Source organism: Coturnix japonica, chromosome 18 (assembly GCF_054131305.1).
Source record: "Coturnix japonica strain WE chromosome 18, WE-NBRP24, whole genome shotgun sequence".
NCBI lineage: Eukaryota > Metazoa > Chordata > Aves > Galliformes > Phasianidae > Coturnix > Coturnix japonica.
In genome coordinates, this window is record NC_140680.1 from 2,768,426 (window position 1) to 2,785,994 (window position 17,569).

The window sequence follows — 17,569 nt, forward strand, 5'->3', positions numbered from 1 at the left end:
CTATAAAGGCAGGGAGATCCCACTGGTGACCATCATGGGACAGAGGCGGTGTAGGAGGATGATTACTGCTATCTAAGGAGGACTAAAAGCAAAATATGAACACCTCTTGGAGCTGCGGGGATTCAGAGCAGCAGTGATAGGAAGCTGCATCAAGGTTGCAGTGATCAGAGCCCAGTGCATGGTGCAAGGCCAAATCGTTGTGGTCAATGCCTGGTGAGGCTGAAATGCTGCTATGGTCAAGTCCAGGTTGCTCACAGGGAGTTAAGTTCATTTTTAATTGCTTCTTTAAACATTTTTACACAATTTGTTAAATTTAGGAGACTTTATTCTTCAACTACAAACCACACAGACAGTAGGTTACACAATGCTAGTGCACATTTTATTCCATTAAAGACAGGAGTTACCAGGTGACGACAACTATGTATTTATACCTGCTTTAAGGTATCTGATAAGCCAGTGTCAGATCTTACCGATGATAAGAGGTTACACAAAGAGACCCAGGTAAATGTGATAGAGGAGAGTTGAGGCTGAGTGCTATCAGTGGGAGCCAGCCAGTTGTGCTTCCCCATCTTCGGGTCAGAGCTGTATGTGCACCTCCCAGCTCGGGTGAGCACACAGGTCCCACAGTGAGCCCCACCGAGCATCTGACACACAAAACTCACTGAAGATCGCAGTGAAAGCCTTAGGTTTCTCATCAGAAATACACTTACTTTCTGCCAATGGCTACTAAGCCAATTCTGTTTTCTTCAGCTTTACAACTAAACATTTAGTAACTTGCCAGAATCTGGCACTCCTGCCCTCCAGATTCATCCCCATCTGATTCTTCAGCAGGTTGTTTCTCTTTGAGTTCCTTCAGAAATGCCTGTTCTGGCCTGGGAAGGATACAGTCAGAGGACAGAAATACTCCTTGCAAGTGCTTCATCAGCTGAAGCAATCTCATTTTCTCATTCTGACTGTGCTCAGACACACTCAGTCCATGTAAGAACATCACATTCTTGGCAACAATGCATTCCACTCTTGCACTGTTTCTTTAATTTGCTATTAAAAACACTTAAATATGACACCAGCTTTTGATCAATGGTAAAAGCAAGAAAAACGAGACCAATTAAAACAAGGTATTTAAAAAACCCACAATCCTCTTCCTTATTTAAAAATAATAATAATAAAATGGAATCTAGTTTTAAGATACTACAAAGTTCAAGAATATAAAAATATTTACCTTTCAGAAAGGTTTACCTTTCAGAAATACCTAAGCCAACAATCACATAAAAGAAGTATGAACTTAATATAAAAGTCTTCATAAAAATACAGGCTGTCTATAGTCAGACCTGTCCTACGCCAGCAGAAAGGTTTGGTTCAGAAATCTAGTTACACCTAAAGAGTTGTTTGATAGATTAACTTTGCAATAAGGAAAATAAAGAATGAAATACTGCTGTCATTAAGGAAATTCCAGTTGGAGAAGGGATGAGGACGTGGGGGCTGTTAGCCTTATGGCACATTACATTTATGGCAAAAAGACAGAATGCAGAAAATTAGTATTAAAGGAAGTAGCATTGCCACATCCCAAAGAGCAGCTTGAGATGATTGCACAAGTTCCTTGCATTTTAATGTTATAAACCTTTATAGTTGTGCTTGAACTTACAGGGACAGCTTCACTCCTGTGCCAAATGGCAGCACGAGACAAAATGCCGTGAACTCTCACATTAAGAGAGGAGACAGTGTGCTTTTGTTGGCCTCAACGGAATGTGAATAGCCACTAAATGGTTTTCATAGGAGATAAAAATCAGCCTACCCAGCATGAGAGACTTCATGCGGCCACAAAGTCCACATACAACCAATAAATAGAAAAGTAAAAGGCATTACACTTCTTTTTTCAAACAGTGCAGTGCTCATAAAACAGTAGTAGCACAAACCTAAGCTCTACTACATTCAACTTCTCATCTCATCTAGCTTTGCCAAACATTTATAAAATACATAGATAACCTGTAGGACTTGAAAAAACAAAATACTGCCTTTGTTGGCGTTACTTTTGCTTTGGAAAAAAAAAGAAAATAAAGAGAAGTATGGTCCCCAATGAGCCCTTTGCAATTCTTAGTAGCTGCACATAAAGATCTCCTGTGCAGAACACCAGATTTTTGCAAGCATCAAATCTCCTTTGAATCTGTAAATGGTACACAGGTTTTTGTAGAGGATTTCAAAACTGGAAGGTACAGCATAACGTAGTATATATTCAAAGGAGAAGTGAAATGCTTTGGAAAAGAACCACATAAGGATATAGAAGTTGCTTATGTCAATTTACTGTGAGAAACCCAAAAGCTGAAAATGCAGAGCATGTTTGAACAGGACCACTTACTTGACAAAGCCTGTTTCTTTTGCAAGTGGGCATGGCCCATAAAAAGGATGAGCAAGATATAGCCCTAGCTCAGTCCTTACACCTCAACACTCATGAAGCCCAGTGACTGCAGCAGCATCAGCTTTTATGGGGACAAGTGGATCAGAAGTGGATCCCAGGTCGCATCAAGCCTTGGTTACAGATTTCAAATGAGGCTGGGATCTTTCCTTTAGAGATACGTGAGATGTTCAAAGAGACACCCAGCTTCCCTTCCTCCAGTCAGTATGCAGTGAGAGAAAACCACCACCATCACCACTGCTGCCTTCTTTCTATTCTTTAGCAGCTTTCATTGAGTACGTGAATGAGGGCAGTCATTGCTATGTTATGACTCCTCAAGTCATGTTTAGCACACGCAGACCTCTGTTTCTCAACAGGGGCTGGATCTGCTCACACACTCCAGGAATTAGAACACTGAATTACAAACTAAAAGCCCTATGGGAGCAGACAGCATCTGTTCAGGAAATAGTTACATGGGTTTAGTAGCACAAGGGACAATAACTACAGTGCCATAGAGTTGGCTATTGTGTTTTTGTTTGTTTTCCTGTGGCAGAAAATGCATTTTGAGGTCTTGTTCTTCCAGTCGCTCTGAGTGTGTGCGTCCTTCTTCACAACGTTGTTATGAGAGTTTTAGGACTCTCCTTTGAATTCCTAATGCTGGTGTTTTGTTGCCCATTCCTGAAACTGAAAGCAAGTAAAAGACTGAGAAGGCAGAAAACATTTTACAGAGTGAGACCAGACAATGAGCCCTCCATATTAACGCTGCTAAAATAACCATGTTACACTACTAGTATAAACACAGGGCAAAAACAGATTAGAGAAATCTCCTTACCCTGAAAGCACAATGGCAGCTCCTTTACCAACCAGACACTAGCGACAGGCAATTCCATGTAGCTTTTTTGTTTGGTTGTTTTTTTGCCCTATAAGGGCAAATTGTTTTCACTCTCCCTCACAAAGCTGAATGGTATATGGTGTCTATGCAGCTGCACTTCAACTAATTCAGTTTTCTTCTGCACTAATTTCCCACCCATAGTGGCGGATAGCAAGCTCTGTTTCTACTGCATCAGCACTATGATGTACGACACAGATTTCAGTGGGCATATTTGCTTAGGGTACCCAAAACAGCACCTGGTGGGAGTCGGCCTTTGTTTGCAGGTGCCCACCTTCAAGCACATCGGTGCTTGGGTTCAGAGCTGTCTGTAGAATTAACAACAGATCTAAAGGGCGCTCTAAAAGCTTTGATGTTTTGCAATAGATCTGATGAAACATTTTGTCATTGTAAGAAAGAGATCATGTCCAAAGAAGTCCTGAATTCTTGTGGAGGATGGGACGGATGAAGGCTGACTTACCATTTCACCTTCAGCATTTGTTCAAAGCTCTCAGGCAGAGCATTGCCATAGCTCTCAGGGAGAAACAGGGTGAGGATCCCTATCAACACAGTCAGGCTTCCCATGACGATATATGGCAGGTATCTGTCGTAGGCACCTGGCAGAACACAGGACAGAAGATCAATTATGGGGCCACCTTCAATGAACCCACGCATTAAGTCTACTTTTCAGATATCACCGCAGTGCAGAATTCATTTGGAATAATGCAGCAAAGAGGCAAAATTCAGACTAATGGACCATTAGTGGGGGAACTCTTACATACTTTCCTCTTTGGAAGTAGAAGAAGCACCTGATGGATCTGTAAGTGTCCCTGTTCATTTATAGGAGCTGGACTAGATGACCTTTAAGGGTTCCTTCCAACTAAAACAATTCTATGATTCTATGAAGCATCACTGCAGACAGACAAGAAGCTCTGATGTTGGTCTGCTCAGCTCCTCATTCAGGACATGAAAGCAGCGGCCCCTGCCAGCAGCCTGCAGTTAGTGCACCAGCATTCAGGCAAAGTGCAGGACGTTCATCACAGTAACACAGAACTTAAGTGGTCTTTCAGTAAAGGGATTAGCTAGGAATGAAGGCAAGGCAGAGGAAAGACCAAACTGAACTTGACAGCTTTATTTTGTAGTTGGGATATAGCAGCATGCTTTCTAATGTGAGGAATAAGCTAGGATTAAAATGAAGGCCTCTGGGTATTTCACATTTGGAGCCAAAGTTTGTGATTTGATCTCCTCAGTGCTCATGAGCTGGACAAACTGCAAGGGCCTGACTGAGCCCTAGCAAATTTCAGCAGCTCACCAGTTTCTCTTAAAACCTCTTAATATTTAGAAAACCATTCTGATGACTGTAACAAGACTTTCTAAAGATTGAGCCTATGGGAACCTGTGAGCAAAATGTAACAATAAAAGCTTAATCCTGTCTATGCCCATTACTGCTACATATGCTGAAGCAGAGTCTGAAGAGCCCAAGAAGCACCAAGGCTATTCTGCCTCTTATTTCACATTTGCATTGCACTGTCTTTGTGCAGCACTCAGAATGGGATGTCAGACTGGGGAATGAACACTTCTAAGCAAAGACTGAGATTTAAACAGTAAGAAAAAAGGCAAAATGAATGTCAAGGTGCCTGGCTTAGTACAGAACAGTGAAGCCAATGTGAGAGAACGGACTTGGAAGACAGCAAATGGAGGGGGCTCACAGTTGAACCCGCACCTCAGAAGCTCAGGTATTTTTATGGGCAATTATGCAGCTCAAGGCAAGAGTGCAGGATATCTCACCCAGGTAAACGAAGTAGGGAGAAATGATGCTGCCTAGCCTGGAAGCTGTGGACGTAGCTCCGACTGCCATGTTTCTGACCAGCGTTGGGTACAGCTCCACACTGTAGACATAAAGCATTGAAAACGCAGCTGTGATACCAAACTTTCCAAGCATCACCAGGCAAACAGACAGGACATTGAGATCTGGAGGAGAAAGATAAAAATCAAGATGAATAAACAACACTCTTTGCTCATTACTTGTATTATTTTTATCTCCCGTGGACCCTATTGCTGCTTTGTTTTGTCTTCCCACAGCAGTTGTGTGGGATATTTTGTTTTATTTCGTTTCCAGTTTTGCAGCCTATTAGTCCCATTTGGCTGCAGACCCCCTGCTGAGCACCCTGCAGAAGGCACAGGTTATTGTGTACTTTTCAGCTTTTGCTTTACTCCCAATGAAAAGGCATTCTCGAAATAGACCAGAATTCCATATTACACAGTAACAAAGCACAAGCGTAAATCCACCCCCTATTCTGCAAAATTCTGTGGAGATTTACACACTGTGAAGTCTTGGAAGCTTGCAGGGAGGTTTCAGCCTCTCTACATAACCAAATAAATCACAGTACATTTTTGGCTGGTTCCCCTGGCCTATAAAAAGCTCAGAAATCTGACACAACAATTAAGAACAGTGTGTGACTCAGCATATATGTGTGTATTGGAAAAAGAATCACTAACAGCCATCAGCATAAATATGACCTCAGACCCCAAATCTGATCCCAGTAGTTGCACAGAACCACGAGACAGAAGCATGAAACATGGCAATGTTTTATTTAATGGGTGTGCTGGATCTCGTACCTGCAGGAACCAGCTTAATGAAGAGGACAACACCTCCTCCCAAAACCAAGGTGCTGGATATGGAGTAGCGGCGAGGCAGGGAGCGCAGGAGCAGCCAGGCAATGATGTATGCTGGGACTTCAATGACCGCCGAGAGGAAGCAGTTGATGTAGGCATCACCATGCAGGTTTGGAGTGTTGAGGGAAAGGCCGAAGTAACCAACAGAGGTGAAAAACCTGAGGAAAGCAATAATACCAAATGATTCCCGAAACACTGCGCTCTGAGCACCTCCAGTGTTGCCTCGGAGGTTGCTCCAAAATTCGGATGTCGCAAAGCATCACCACAGACAGTGTGGCTCAGCCAAATCACAGGCAGCCCCACCTTTCTAAATCTGCCATCCCTTCCAGTGACCACATCCATGGCAGCTTGCAGACCTCCCATTTCTCTGTCCTTCCTCCACCTTCTACACCAAGTATGAGACTCTGTGTAAGCCACCCACTAAGGCTTTTCCCTGCAGGGGGCTCATTAACAGCACAATGACACAAGACTAGGAGGCCTCCCATGCCAACTGTGGCATGCTCCACTGATGGGCTCTCCCACCCTCAGCAATCTGCATACATCTGACTTTAATCTTCACAACAGAGCTGGACGTTCAGGTTTCAGACCTGCTGCCCTGCAGGCATACTGAGTATGCCGGCCAGGTCCCTCCTTGTGGGGAAACAGGCAAACTGTGGCCCCTTTCTGTACCTACAATGCATTACTTGGTCCTCACTCCTTGTGGTTGCCCAGGCAGGGACCAGGACCTCACAGCTAGAAACTACGTAAGTGCTGGCCTCGGTTTTGGTGCTCATTATGTTACTGAGATGCTGCCTCAGCTATGAGGCATTTTTCTCTAAATAGAGTCTACAGAGATGGGAACTTAAAAAAAATTACACACACAGGCTGTTGCAGATGGTTTCCTTTCTGTTTGACACTGAGTCGAGGCTACACATCCACACTTGTGTGCTAATGCAGCGCAGGTGCAGAAGCTATTGCGAGACATGTACCAGCCAAGGGGCCATGTGAGGGCAGGAACCAAGGCTGAAACTCGCTATCTAAACCTGTGACACGTGCCTTCAAATCAGAGATTGTTCTATTGCCTGGGGACTTTAGGAATACACATTTCCTTACCACAAAAGTAATGACATAATAGTAATAGTTGCAATGTTTCGGGTTCGAAATAGGTCCAGAAGGATAGCCTTCTGCTGCTGCTGAGGCTTCGAATCCTGCATCTGAAGGAAAAAGGAAAACAAAACCAAAAAAATTCCCACACACCTCAGAGCACAATAACCTTTGCATACCAATAGCTCGGGCAGCAGGAAGTTACCACTGCACTGGGATAAAGGGCCAGCCCGAGTCCTTAGCGGAGCTGGTCTCTGCACCAGCAGCATTCCTTGGTGGCTTGAGTTTTTGGATTGAAAAAGGCAGCACTTGGGACAGCTGCACTGTGCACATAAATTGGATGACCATAACGGCGCATTAACACTTCCTCAAGGATCTAACAGTCCTTCCAGGAGAAACCTCATGAGCAAAGGCGTTTTTCTGTGCGCATGCTCTTGTGTGCTCAGCTCTCTTCTGCTCATCTTCCAAAAGGGTGGGAGATAAATGCACACCAGTTCAGCTGCATGCTGCCAGCAGGGGATAATGGGGACTGATGCTGGGCCACAGTGCAGAGGCCAAGGTGAGCAAGCCAGCACCCTGCTGAGGCACAGAGCAGCCCAAGCAGATGTCAGTGCTGGCAGCCAGGCTTCCTCCCAGCCCCAGAGTGAAGGTGAACTGCCCCAACCCTCCTGTGGGGCTCCCCAGGAGATTTCCCTTTCCTAGGAATGGATGATGCTTTCTGAGGAACATCTTCACTGTAGCATTTGAACAATACTTCAGCAGGAGGCTTCAGGTGCAGATATCATCCTCAGGCTGCTGTGGACAGGCTCTTGGGATGCGAGCTTCCCACGAAGAGAGCACAGCTGAGCTGTCGCTTGGTCCCAGATATGCACAGAGTGATGATCAGTACTCAACTTCCAGAGCCTGAAAGGTCACATCCAGCAGCAAAGATAATGCTTCCAGGGTGCCCATAACTTCCCATAGACGGAACATGCACTTGAATTTACAGCACCACGGATGTTTGGAAAAGAGATCTTCATCAGCTCAGCCAAAATTTAAGCACCATAACTTGGTGCTGCCAAGCAGAGGGGCAGCGTGCAGCATTTTGCTCCAAGTCTCACAAGGGGTGTGCAGTGCTTTGCTATTGCTGTACCAGATGTCAGGAGACACAATGCAGAAATTCAGACCCAGCATAGAACCACGGTCACCATCAGCTTGGCCTGGGTTCTTTCTGAGGCTTCAGGAGCTTCAGAGTAGGACAAAGCTCCTGTAGGGAGGCAGGCACGAAACCCAGCTGTGTCACAGCTGTAGGCAGTCCCTTGGCTTTCTCTTTTTAACCAGAAAACATGAAATACAAGAAAAAAAAAACACAAAAAAACAGGCCTGCAGAAGATCTTAACGTGATTCAGTGCCTTCACCCTAATCACGTGCTTTAAGTGCAGCTCCAGCACTTGTTGCTCTGTTCAACCGGAGCATCCCTGGGCTGCACCGACCCTGCACATGTGGACCTGGACTTAGTGCTCACGTGCAGTTCAGCGAAGGACTGTAGTTAAACTGCAAACAGCTGATGCTGCCCCAAGCTGGAATGGGGTCAAACTGGTCTTCCTCAGGGCTCCTCAGTGCCCCCAGGGTGAAGCAAGCTGGGTCACCCTTGCCCTGAAAACCATAACCAACTTCCGCTAAAACAGTTTTTCTACTAAAAAGCCAAACCAAGAAGTGAGCCTTGCAGCTGCTCATCTCTCACCTGCTGCCCCAACACCTACCTGAGGCCAGCAGGCCTGCCAGCCTCTGTCAGCTGCGGCTGGAAGCAAGTTGTGCTGTGCCAGTTTACTACAAGCCAAAAGCAATAGGATGTGTGACACATACCTCTGTGGCGTCAAAAAGCACAGCTGGGGCTGGAGTGTTGTTTATTTTTGCAGCCTTTCGGATAATAACTTCTGCCTCTTTGTATCTTCCCTGGGAGATCAGCCAGCGGGGGGACTCAGGGATGATCCTGCAGTGAGTTTCAGAATAAATGACTCAATGCTTTCACCAAAGTAAGGCATTATTTAAACCACATGGATGCACTGTATGAATGATGCTCTCATTTATAGTCAGCAGAGGAGCACGCAGGCAATGCAACCCATCTCAATGGGACCAGGGGAGGACTGGGGCACATGGGATGTGTGTGTCCTCATGCTGAAGCAGAAGCACAGGCACTTCTCCTTGGGGGCAGCTTTCATTTACCACTGTTCCCCAGCATGCTGCACAGTTAGTGCATAGACAGCAAAGATGGGGGCAGCTCAACCAAGGTTTAGCAAAATCATTCTCAGGAAATTGCATACAGTGTGGGAATGCTTTAAATGTGCAGGGGGTGCATCAAAAAGCTCAGTGTCATAGGAATCTTATGTACAAAACATGACAGTTCCACCACAGATCTGATGCAGGCTCTTCTAAGCAAAGGATGGTGGCTGGGTCCCTGATGGAAGTTTCCAATCAATTCCAGAACATGCGTAGAGTGAATTAACACAGGACAGAAGGTCTCACCCTTCCTTAACTAGACCCTCTTCCCTTTCTAACCCAGGCCATTCTGTGATTCTATAATTCCTTTACCGAGCAGCTCTTCAAAGAGTTAACCCATGTCCTGGCTTTGAGTGCCATGTGAGCTCTGTCACCACTGCATTAGCTCCAAACTGAAAGTGCACTCACAGCAATCTTCTGCATGCTTTGATGGAGATTCCCACCAAATTGCAAAGCAGGACACTGAAGCCATGCCTTAGGGACATATTTCACATGCTCACAGTGCCGATCCTGTAGCAGAAATCTGAAGGCTTGCATACAAAACCAACCTCCCCATCAAGCAGCAGTTTGGGACAGAAGGATATGCAACTGTGGTGAAGGACTTTGAGACATTTCAAGTTAAATGAGCAAAATAACCCTCAGGGGAGAATTGGACCACGTAGCACAGTGAATTGCTGGCCTTTTGCTGAGATTTTGCCCATGAAAAGAAAAGCCCACGGCAGCATCAGGATCAGCAGGTGGTTATCTGGGCCTAGAACTGGCCAAAAACACAACCAAAAACACAACCAACAAGGAAGCCTCCTTCCCCCTCCTCTCCCCTCCTCCCCCACCTCCACCTCAAAGCAAATCCCCTTCACATGGACATAGAAAATCCACCAGAAGGGGATGAGGTGCCCAGGACACCCACACTCACCACCAGAGCGGAACGCAGAGCAGCCCGGGGAGGGTGAGCGCCAGCAGCAGCATCTGCCAATCTCTGATGAAGTAAGCAAACAGGGGCAGCAACATGTAGCCAATTGCAAAAAATATGCAAACTCCTAACGTAGAGAATATAATACGAACTGATTTGCCAAGAATTTCTGTTCCTGTTTAAAACAAGGGAGGTCGGATTAGCATTTTAACTCTTCCTGGTCAATCGTGACTATATACTTTAGTGCATTTACAAAGAGATGAGCTGAGCAATGTTAGAAAAGAGCAGTTCCCCTTATATGACACTTCAATGGATGCCACCAAGAAGTAATGGTGCAGTTCCTGTGTTATTGCCATTAGAGCTGACAGATCTAACAGGGCTCAGAGCAATCTGGATCACCACGTCCTCCTCTACTGCAAATTAAAAGAGAAACAGCTGACAGTGTCTTTTAATGAAGTCCTCCACTTAACATCTCCCAGAGTTTAAATGAGCTGGGAACAGAAATAATGGCAGCCACGTGGAAATGAAATGTGAAGGCTCTGTGCTTTGCCCCCAGCAGATGGGAAATACTGATCCCCAATGGCAGCCAATGCCCTCAGCAGCAGCCAGAGTCCCTGTGAAGGTGAATAACCTCTGCCTGGGGAATGAACTAAGCAGAGAGCTCCTAAATTACCTTTGTTAGCCTCATATCTAAGATACAGATTTCCACAACTGCCTGTTAAGCCCAAACCAGGGCAGACTGCAGGAGCTATTTGCTCTGCATTGCTCAGTGCCATGGAGCTCATCCCCTTCCCAGAGCTTTCTGCCCTTGGATTTGAGGTTTCCTAGCTGGCAGGTTTCCCTCCCCCCATCCCAGTGCAGGGCCACCTGCAGCACATCCAGTTTGGGGTTAACAAGTAATTTGCTGCTGCCCAAGGAAAACTGGTCTGTGGGTGGGAACCAGTGCTGCTTTATCTCTGGGAACAGAAGGCTGCACTGCCAGCAGCACGCTGTGGCTGCAGGGCATGAAACACAAGCAGCAAGGTCCCTGATAGCGCTCTGTGGCTGAATTCAGCATCACCATATGACAGCAGAAGCTGTGTGACACAGCCTGGGGCCAGTGCCACACCTAGCAATAAAAACTAGGGATGTTGTAAACCTTCCCTGGAGGTGTGCAAGGCCATGGATGGGTCCTGGGCAGCCCAAGCTGGTGGGGAGTAGCCAACACATGGCAGGGGTGGAGGTGGGGGGGCTGTGAGATCCCTTCCAATGAAACCATTCCATGATCCTTTTATAAACATAATGTAAAAATAGAGGGCTTGTGGCACTACCAAGCCAATATGAACTGCCAGCTACTACTTCCTTCTGCTCCTCCTCTGCCCTCATCCTCCCAGCCAGGAAACAGCAATTCTGGGCTGAGACCAGCACACCTTCACAAACTGGTGTTGTTTTACAGTCTCAGCACCTGAACATGGACATTTTGAACACAGCCCTACAGCTCTGCCAGGAGCTTCAGCAGCATCCCCTAACTGCAGCTCCACAGACACAGCACTGCCCCACATTTCAACCTGGGAAAACACAGAGAGATTTTGTGGCCATCCAGGGCCTGCAGCTACCCAGCCATCAGGGTCACTTTTGCTGCCCAAAGTCCCTGACTCTGTACAAGCAGTTCCCCTGGCAGATGCAGCATAATGGATGCAGGGTGATGCTGGTAGCCTCAAACTGGCCCCAACTAACCCCTTCACAGTCCCAAATAATGCAGCATGAGGGACAAAGCCGACCTCAGGATGGAAGGAGGTGACAGCAGCTGGCTGAGATGCAGTGCTGCACAAGGAGCATGGCTATGTGCTGTCCATGGCAATGCCACTCTGCTCAGAGGTGTGCAGATCCCTCTGCTACAGGGGCTGGGCAGGGAGGAGCCCCAAATGCTGCTGCTGCTGACAGCCCTGTTCCTACTGATAGCAGCCCTAAGCCTCCCCACAGCTCTTCCCCTTAACAGGACAGAAATGGGTGGTTGTATTGATGTTTGCTGCGCCCATCTTCTTCTCTAAGCCTGCAGAAAGTACAGGCTCTAATTAATCATTTGAAGAGATCCCTTAAGGCATCCAGGAGAAAAAAAAGTCATAGTGGCCTAAATTAGGAACTGTTCCAACAAGGATTTAGTGCTGTCCTTAATGAAGTGCAGGTTGAGAAGGAAAAAAAATAGTATATTAAGCAAGCACTAAAACTAATGCAGTTCAATTCTTACCCAGTATGAAGGCCACCACGTAGTTAGAGATCTGTCCCATGCCCACTATGAGGAAGAGCACTGTGAACATCTCCCAGCTGGTAGAGAAGATCTGCAGGAAGCTGAAGCCGGTCTGCACAGCCATGGTCAAGAAGAGGATGCTCTTCCTGCCGAACCTGGGGAAGCACAAGGACATGGTTGTAAAGATGGGATCAAGCTGTGGTGAAAGGGATCTAGGTGTGGTGTGAGATGCAGAACTTCTAAAGAAGGTAAACCAGATTTTGACTGAAATGTGGAGAAGTAGGTGTTAAGCTCCTTTATGGATCCTACAGCTTCCAGCCTGGGCTATTCCTGGACTCTGCCCTGCTCTGTGCAGTGCTGGCAGCATTACCTGTCTGAGAGCTGCCCCGAGATGAAGGAGCCGATGAGGACACCCACGAAGAACAGGGAGGTGGTCAGCGGCACTTTCCAGTCATCTTCACACACCAGGTTCCACTGCAAGAGAAGGGCCCACATTCAGCCTCTGCCCAACAAGCAGAGGAACCTTTGCTTCCCAGGAATGTACCCATTTCCATAGAATTTGGATGAATTCCCCCATCCTCAATGCTGGGACACTGAGGTCTCTGCTACCAGCATGCAGCTGCCCATGCCCATGGGGCTGCCTGCATCCAGACCTGTGTCATAGAACCACAGAATCATTATGGTTGGAGATTACCTCTAAGATCACCAAGTCCATCCCCAGCCCATCCCTACCATGCTTACTAACCACAACCTCGGTTTCTCTGGTTTGTGGGTTTGACAGAATCAATGTGAGAGAATGCATAGAACAAACTCTGTTTTCTCACATGGATGGTTTTGCACATTCCCCCTGCAGCCTGCAGGTGCTCATCGCTCACCCTCACAGCTGGGACGAGGTTTGGGACAGGAGCCAGCATGGAAACTTCCACCCAGCACCCACAAAGAGCTTAAAAAAAACCAGAAGAGCATCATGAGTGCAGCAGGGCTCACTGACGTCCCAGAGATCAACCCTGGTCAGGGCACACCTACAGGGTGCTGTAGAACTTCAAATGGATGACAGATGTACCTTGAAGGTAGGCTGATCAGCCCCAGATCAAAGTGCAGAGTAATTTCAGTAATTAGCCTTGCTGCAAGGACATTGCTTCTGCCAGGACTTGTCCTTTGGAGAGGAACCAGGGGGTGTGGTGTGCCTCAACCCCTTCAGTTTGATTAGTACCTAAAAGAAAGCATCGTGTCCCTGCTGGAAGAAAGGGGTGGGTAGGCATGGGCCAGGACTGGGTGATCATCTGTAATTATCTTAATTGCACTTGATAAGATGGAGGGGAAAGTTAAGCCAGCAGAGATCTGACACTTGCAGGGATCACAGAGTCATGGAATATCCCGAGCTGGAAAGGGACCCATAGGGATCATCGGCTCCAACTCCTTTAATGTCGGACTAGGGATGCTGCTCTTGGAAAGTGTGTGCTGAGATCTGTGACTCTTGTCAAAGCGAATGGAGGTTTCTGTAAACCTGGTGGAAATCAAGCCCTGTGTTAAAAATAAAGCAAAACTCAGCTTCAGGAAATGGGACATGAAAAGCAAGAGTTTCTTCAGAAAAAAAAAACCTGAACAAAGGCAAAAGAATGGCAGCATGAGGGCCCCTGCATGGTACAAGCTGGTGTTCCGTGGGCTTCTATCCTGGGCCAGCACTGTGCCACTGTGCTGCATCCTCCTGTGATCTCCCAGCACCGAGATTTACAAGGAAGAGTTCCTGTAGGATGTTCCTAGAAAAGCCAAGAGGACAGGGAACGAGGGAGAAGGCTTCCAAGTTGCCATGTCCTGACTTGCCCAACTTCATGCAGTCAGCAAATAGTGCAGTGCCAGAATGTGCAGCCAACACAGAGCATTACTCATGAAAATGTGGCACCCAACAAATAGACAGAGCCGGGGCAGCAGTCCCCAGTGACCCTGACCCACTCTAGCTGCAGGCTTGCACTGGACACCTAGATGCTGCTCTGGGGGCACCAGGAGGCTTCCCAACAGCTCAGGGGCTTATGGACTCAGAACATGGGTAGGAAATGAAGCCCCAGGATTAATATTTGTCACTATTTAACCACAGCATCACTAAGGTTGGAAAAGAACTCTTAGATCCCCATACCCAAACCCACCCCACCGAGCCCCCACTCCCTGGGTGGCTGCGCCAGAACCCGACAGCTCTTCCAGAGAAGAAGTTTTTCCCTAATATTGAACCTGAACTTGGTGCAACATGAGGCCATCACCTCTTGTCCTAGAAGGACAGCATCCCAGTGCCTGCTTCTGCACTGCTGGGTGGGAGCTGAGGAGGGGTCAGCACTTCCAAAATGCCTACACAAAGCCACAGGAACCAGCTGAAGGCACTTGCACTGATCCTGTGTTCCCCAGTGCCTAATGCCTCTCACCAGCTGTCCCGTGACATGCTACACAGAGAGCAGGAATTAATGACATTGGGTTGAGAGCCTTGTACATCTGCAGGATGTGATATGCAGCATACAGCAGCTGATGGCAGGCTGGGATTTCTATCTGAAGGAACTCACTGCATCTGACAACCATAAAACACACAAACTCAACCAAACCCACAGCTCCAGCACACCTGGGGCTGCTCAGCAGAACAGTGCTGCTGATGAAGGTGCCTGCACTCAGCAACCCAGAGCTGCACCACTCACAGCCATGGTGTCCAAATGGCTTTTGCTGAACTAATTATCCATTAACCAGCAAATAAGTAATACTGTAATGTCCCTGGCCAAGTGCACTGCAGAGCAAAGTTCAGGTAAGCTTCCAAGCTTTTACCACCAGGAATAAGAGCTGGTGAAGATCATACCACCGTTACCATGATGATAAGCTCTTTGCTATTGTGCTGGCACATCACTTCTCTGTCATCTGCTTTCAGACCAACCCTATGTCTGTGCATGGGATGCTCTGCCTCAGGGGACCTGCACATCCCCAGACATCCCTGCATGGAGCTGGCATCTCCCAGCCTGCTCCTTTCCAGCAGCAGTAACAGGATTTGATGCAACTCAGTGAACCAAACACAACCTCCAGCGTTTCATCTTGTACCATCCAATTCTGTTCCTCTGCTGAGGATGGTTTTGCAGGGAGACTGCCTGATGGTGTGCCCAGACTTGTCTTTGTGAACACAGACAGAAACGCTGGGCACAAAAATCAGCATCACAAGTTTAACCAAACTGCTCATTTTAATGGTTTCATCACTGCTTGCTTTCCCTGTTTCAAAACTGAATCCAAAATCTTTCCCACATGTTCATGCCATTCCGAACACAACAAGAATCCTCTCCATCTGGTGTACAGATGGGAACCCAGCACTTGGTTTCCACTGAAACTGAGAGTGTTCTGGCCCCTTTGCTGTGCCCCAGGTCCCCATGGCAAACCCTACAGTGAGCACTGGGGGCTGAGCACATCAGGGGCTGCTGTCCCCTCCCCACGATGCCACTTTTCCCTCCTGCACACATCAGTGTCCCCATGCCCCTTGCACAGCCTCACAGCCCTGAGTTCGTGGCATAACCTTTCCCAGCCATGCAGCGGCTTTGGTAACTGATGGCCCTGCTGAGTCACCAGGGCTGCAGTCAGTGCCAACCACGGCACACCCCAAGCACAAGCCATGGGCTGCACGAGTGGAACGTGACCCTGTGGTACCAGCAGGGTTAATGCTGGCACCACTGAGCACGACAAGGGCAGGATCTCAATCTCCACAGCTGTGCAGGAACACAGCCCAAGCCCAAGGCTACAATGGCTTCAGTCTGTGTGGGATGCTCTGTTCCCCCCTAGGACACTTGGAACCATCCTGGCTGGGGACACTGTGTGACACTGCCCATCCAGGGGCACGTGGGGCCATTGGCTACCAAACACCAGCGTGGGCTGAGCCCGTTATTGCCATCACCCTCTGATACAACACCAAAGAGCACATCAGTCCCACAGCTTTTGGGGTGTCACACTGTGCTCTATCACAGCTCATCACCAGCAGAGACAGAGACCCCATCTAAATAAAAATCACAGAAGTGCTCCTGTGTCTGTCACCACTGACGTCCCCATGTCCCTGCACAGATGATGACACTGCACAGGCTTAAAGTCATATAGGGCAGGTTGGCCACAAGCTCAGAGTCAGCTTCCCACCGGGTCACTACCCACAGGGCTCCCAGCCACCAAAGCCCCACACTCCGTGTCCTTCGGCAGTGGCAGCATCCCCGTGCCAAGAAGCGAATCAATGGGAATTAGCCAGGACGCTCAGTGTGCCAGCAGGGAGAAAGCAGCAGGAGGAAACAGCACGAAGAAACCATCATGCTTCTATTTTCAGCCTCTCTGCCACAGAAAATCCCTCTCCAAACAAACCACGCCGGCGCTCGATATGAAAACACAGAGCGATAACACGGGCCGCTGCAGAGCTCCTGCTCACCTCCCCAGAGCATCACCTCGGCCCCAGCCTTTCTCTCAGGAATCCGACGCATTCCCTCAGGAATTCGCCCTGCGGGAGGTGGTGTGTGGGGGGGGGAGCCCCCACCCCGGGGACCCGCCACCCGTGAGCGCGCACAGCACCGCGCCTACGCACCTCGGTGACGATGGTGGAGTGGTACACATCGCGGCTGTACTCCCAGCCGTCCAGGCACGGCTCCTGCTCCAGCTCCGCCAGCTGCACGTCGGAGCCGGGCCGCAGCCCCAGCGCCGACAGGTTGGCGAGCACGGCCAGGCGGTAGCGGCGGCAGCGGCTCGGCTCCGTCAGTCCGCCGCGCAGCTCCAGCGGGATGCTGGCGTTCCGCCACTCCTCGCTCAGGTTGGCTCCGGGGGGCACAGCGCAGCGGTGCTCGGGGGTACCGGCCAGAAACACGGCCGACATCCCGTTGAAGCCATTGGGGATGATGCTGGCGCTGAGCAAGAAGAAGATGAGGCGCTGGAAGCGGCCCCACTCTCCCAGGAAGGCGGTCACCTCCTCGTAGTCCCGCATGGCGCTGCACGAATCTCCGCGCCTCTGCGCGCCCCGTGCGGTGCGGCTCCGCCCCGGTCCGGCCCCGCGGGGCGGTGCGTCCCGCTCCGAGGATCCGCTCCGCCGCCCCCCGAGCCGCTGCGGGAGCGCTGAGCCGCACCGCCCGCACGTGGCCCCGCAGCGCTGCGCTCTGAGCCTGGTTCGCCTCCCGC

The 17,569-nt window shown here is 48.7% G+C and overlaps 1 protein-coding gene across 5 annotated transcripts; it reads right to left on the reverse strand.

Annotated features, from left to right (window-relative positions):
* Positions 1-303: 303 nt before the first annotated feature.
* LOC107320084 (solute carrier family 22 member 4) lies at positions 304-17,516 on the reverse strand. 5 transcript variants are annotated; one of them, XM_015875575.3, is made up of 10 exons: positions 16,986-17,497; positions 12,783-12,886; positions 12,413-12,567; positions 10,189-10,360; positions 8,862-8,988; positions 7,026-7,126; positions 5,877-6,091; positions 5,046-5,228; positions 3,739-3,874; positions 304-3,073 (listed from the first exon to the last, which is right to left on the reverse strand). In XM_015875575.3, the coding sequence occupies exons 1-10, from the start codon at positions 17,376-17,378 to the stop codon at positions 2,998-3,000; spliced, it is 1,662 nt and encodes a 553-aa protein (XP_015731061.2). In that variant the 5' UTR covers positions 17,379-17,497; the 3' UTR covers positions 304-2,997. The 5 variants fall into 5 exon arrangements, 3 of the variants coding, with proteins under 3 accessions (XP_015731061.2, XP_085374825.1, XP_085374827.1); XR_014935405.1 differs by having other exon boundaries at positions 2,282-3,073; positions 5,046-5,146; positions 16,986-17,515; XR_014935406.1 differs by lacking the exon at positions 7,026-7,126 and having other exon boundaries at positions 16,986-17,514.
* Positions 17,517-17,569: the final 53 nt, after the last annotated feature.

Excerpts from the sequence above, each read along its gene's own strand:
- LOC107320084 (XM_015875575.3), bottom strand. The coding sequence starts at position 17,378 with ATGCGGGACTACGAGGAGGTGACCGCCTTCCTGGGAGAGTGGGGCCGC. Across the intron at positions 10,361-12,412 it reads CGTGGTGGCCTTCATACTGG|GAACAGAAATTCTTGGCAAA; the intron begins GTAAGAATTGAA and ends TGTTTTAAACAG. Across the intron at positions 7,127-8,861 it reads TGCTTTTTGACGCCACAGAG|ATGCAGGATTCGAAGCCTCA; the intron begins GTATGTGTCACA and ends TTTTTCCTTCAG.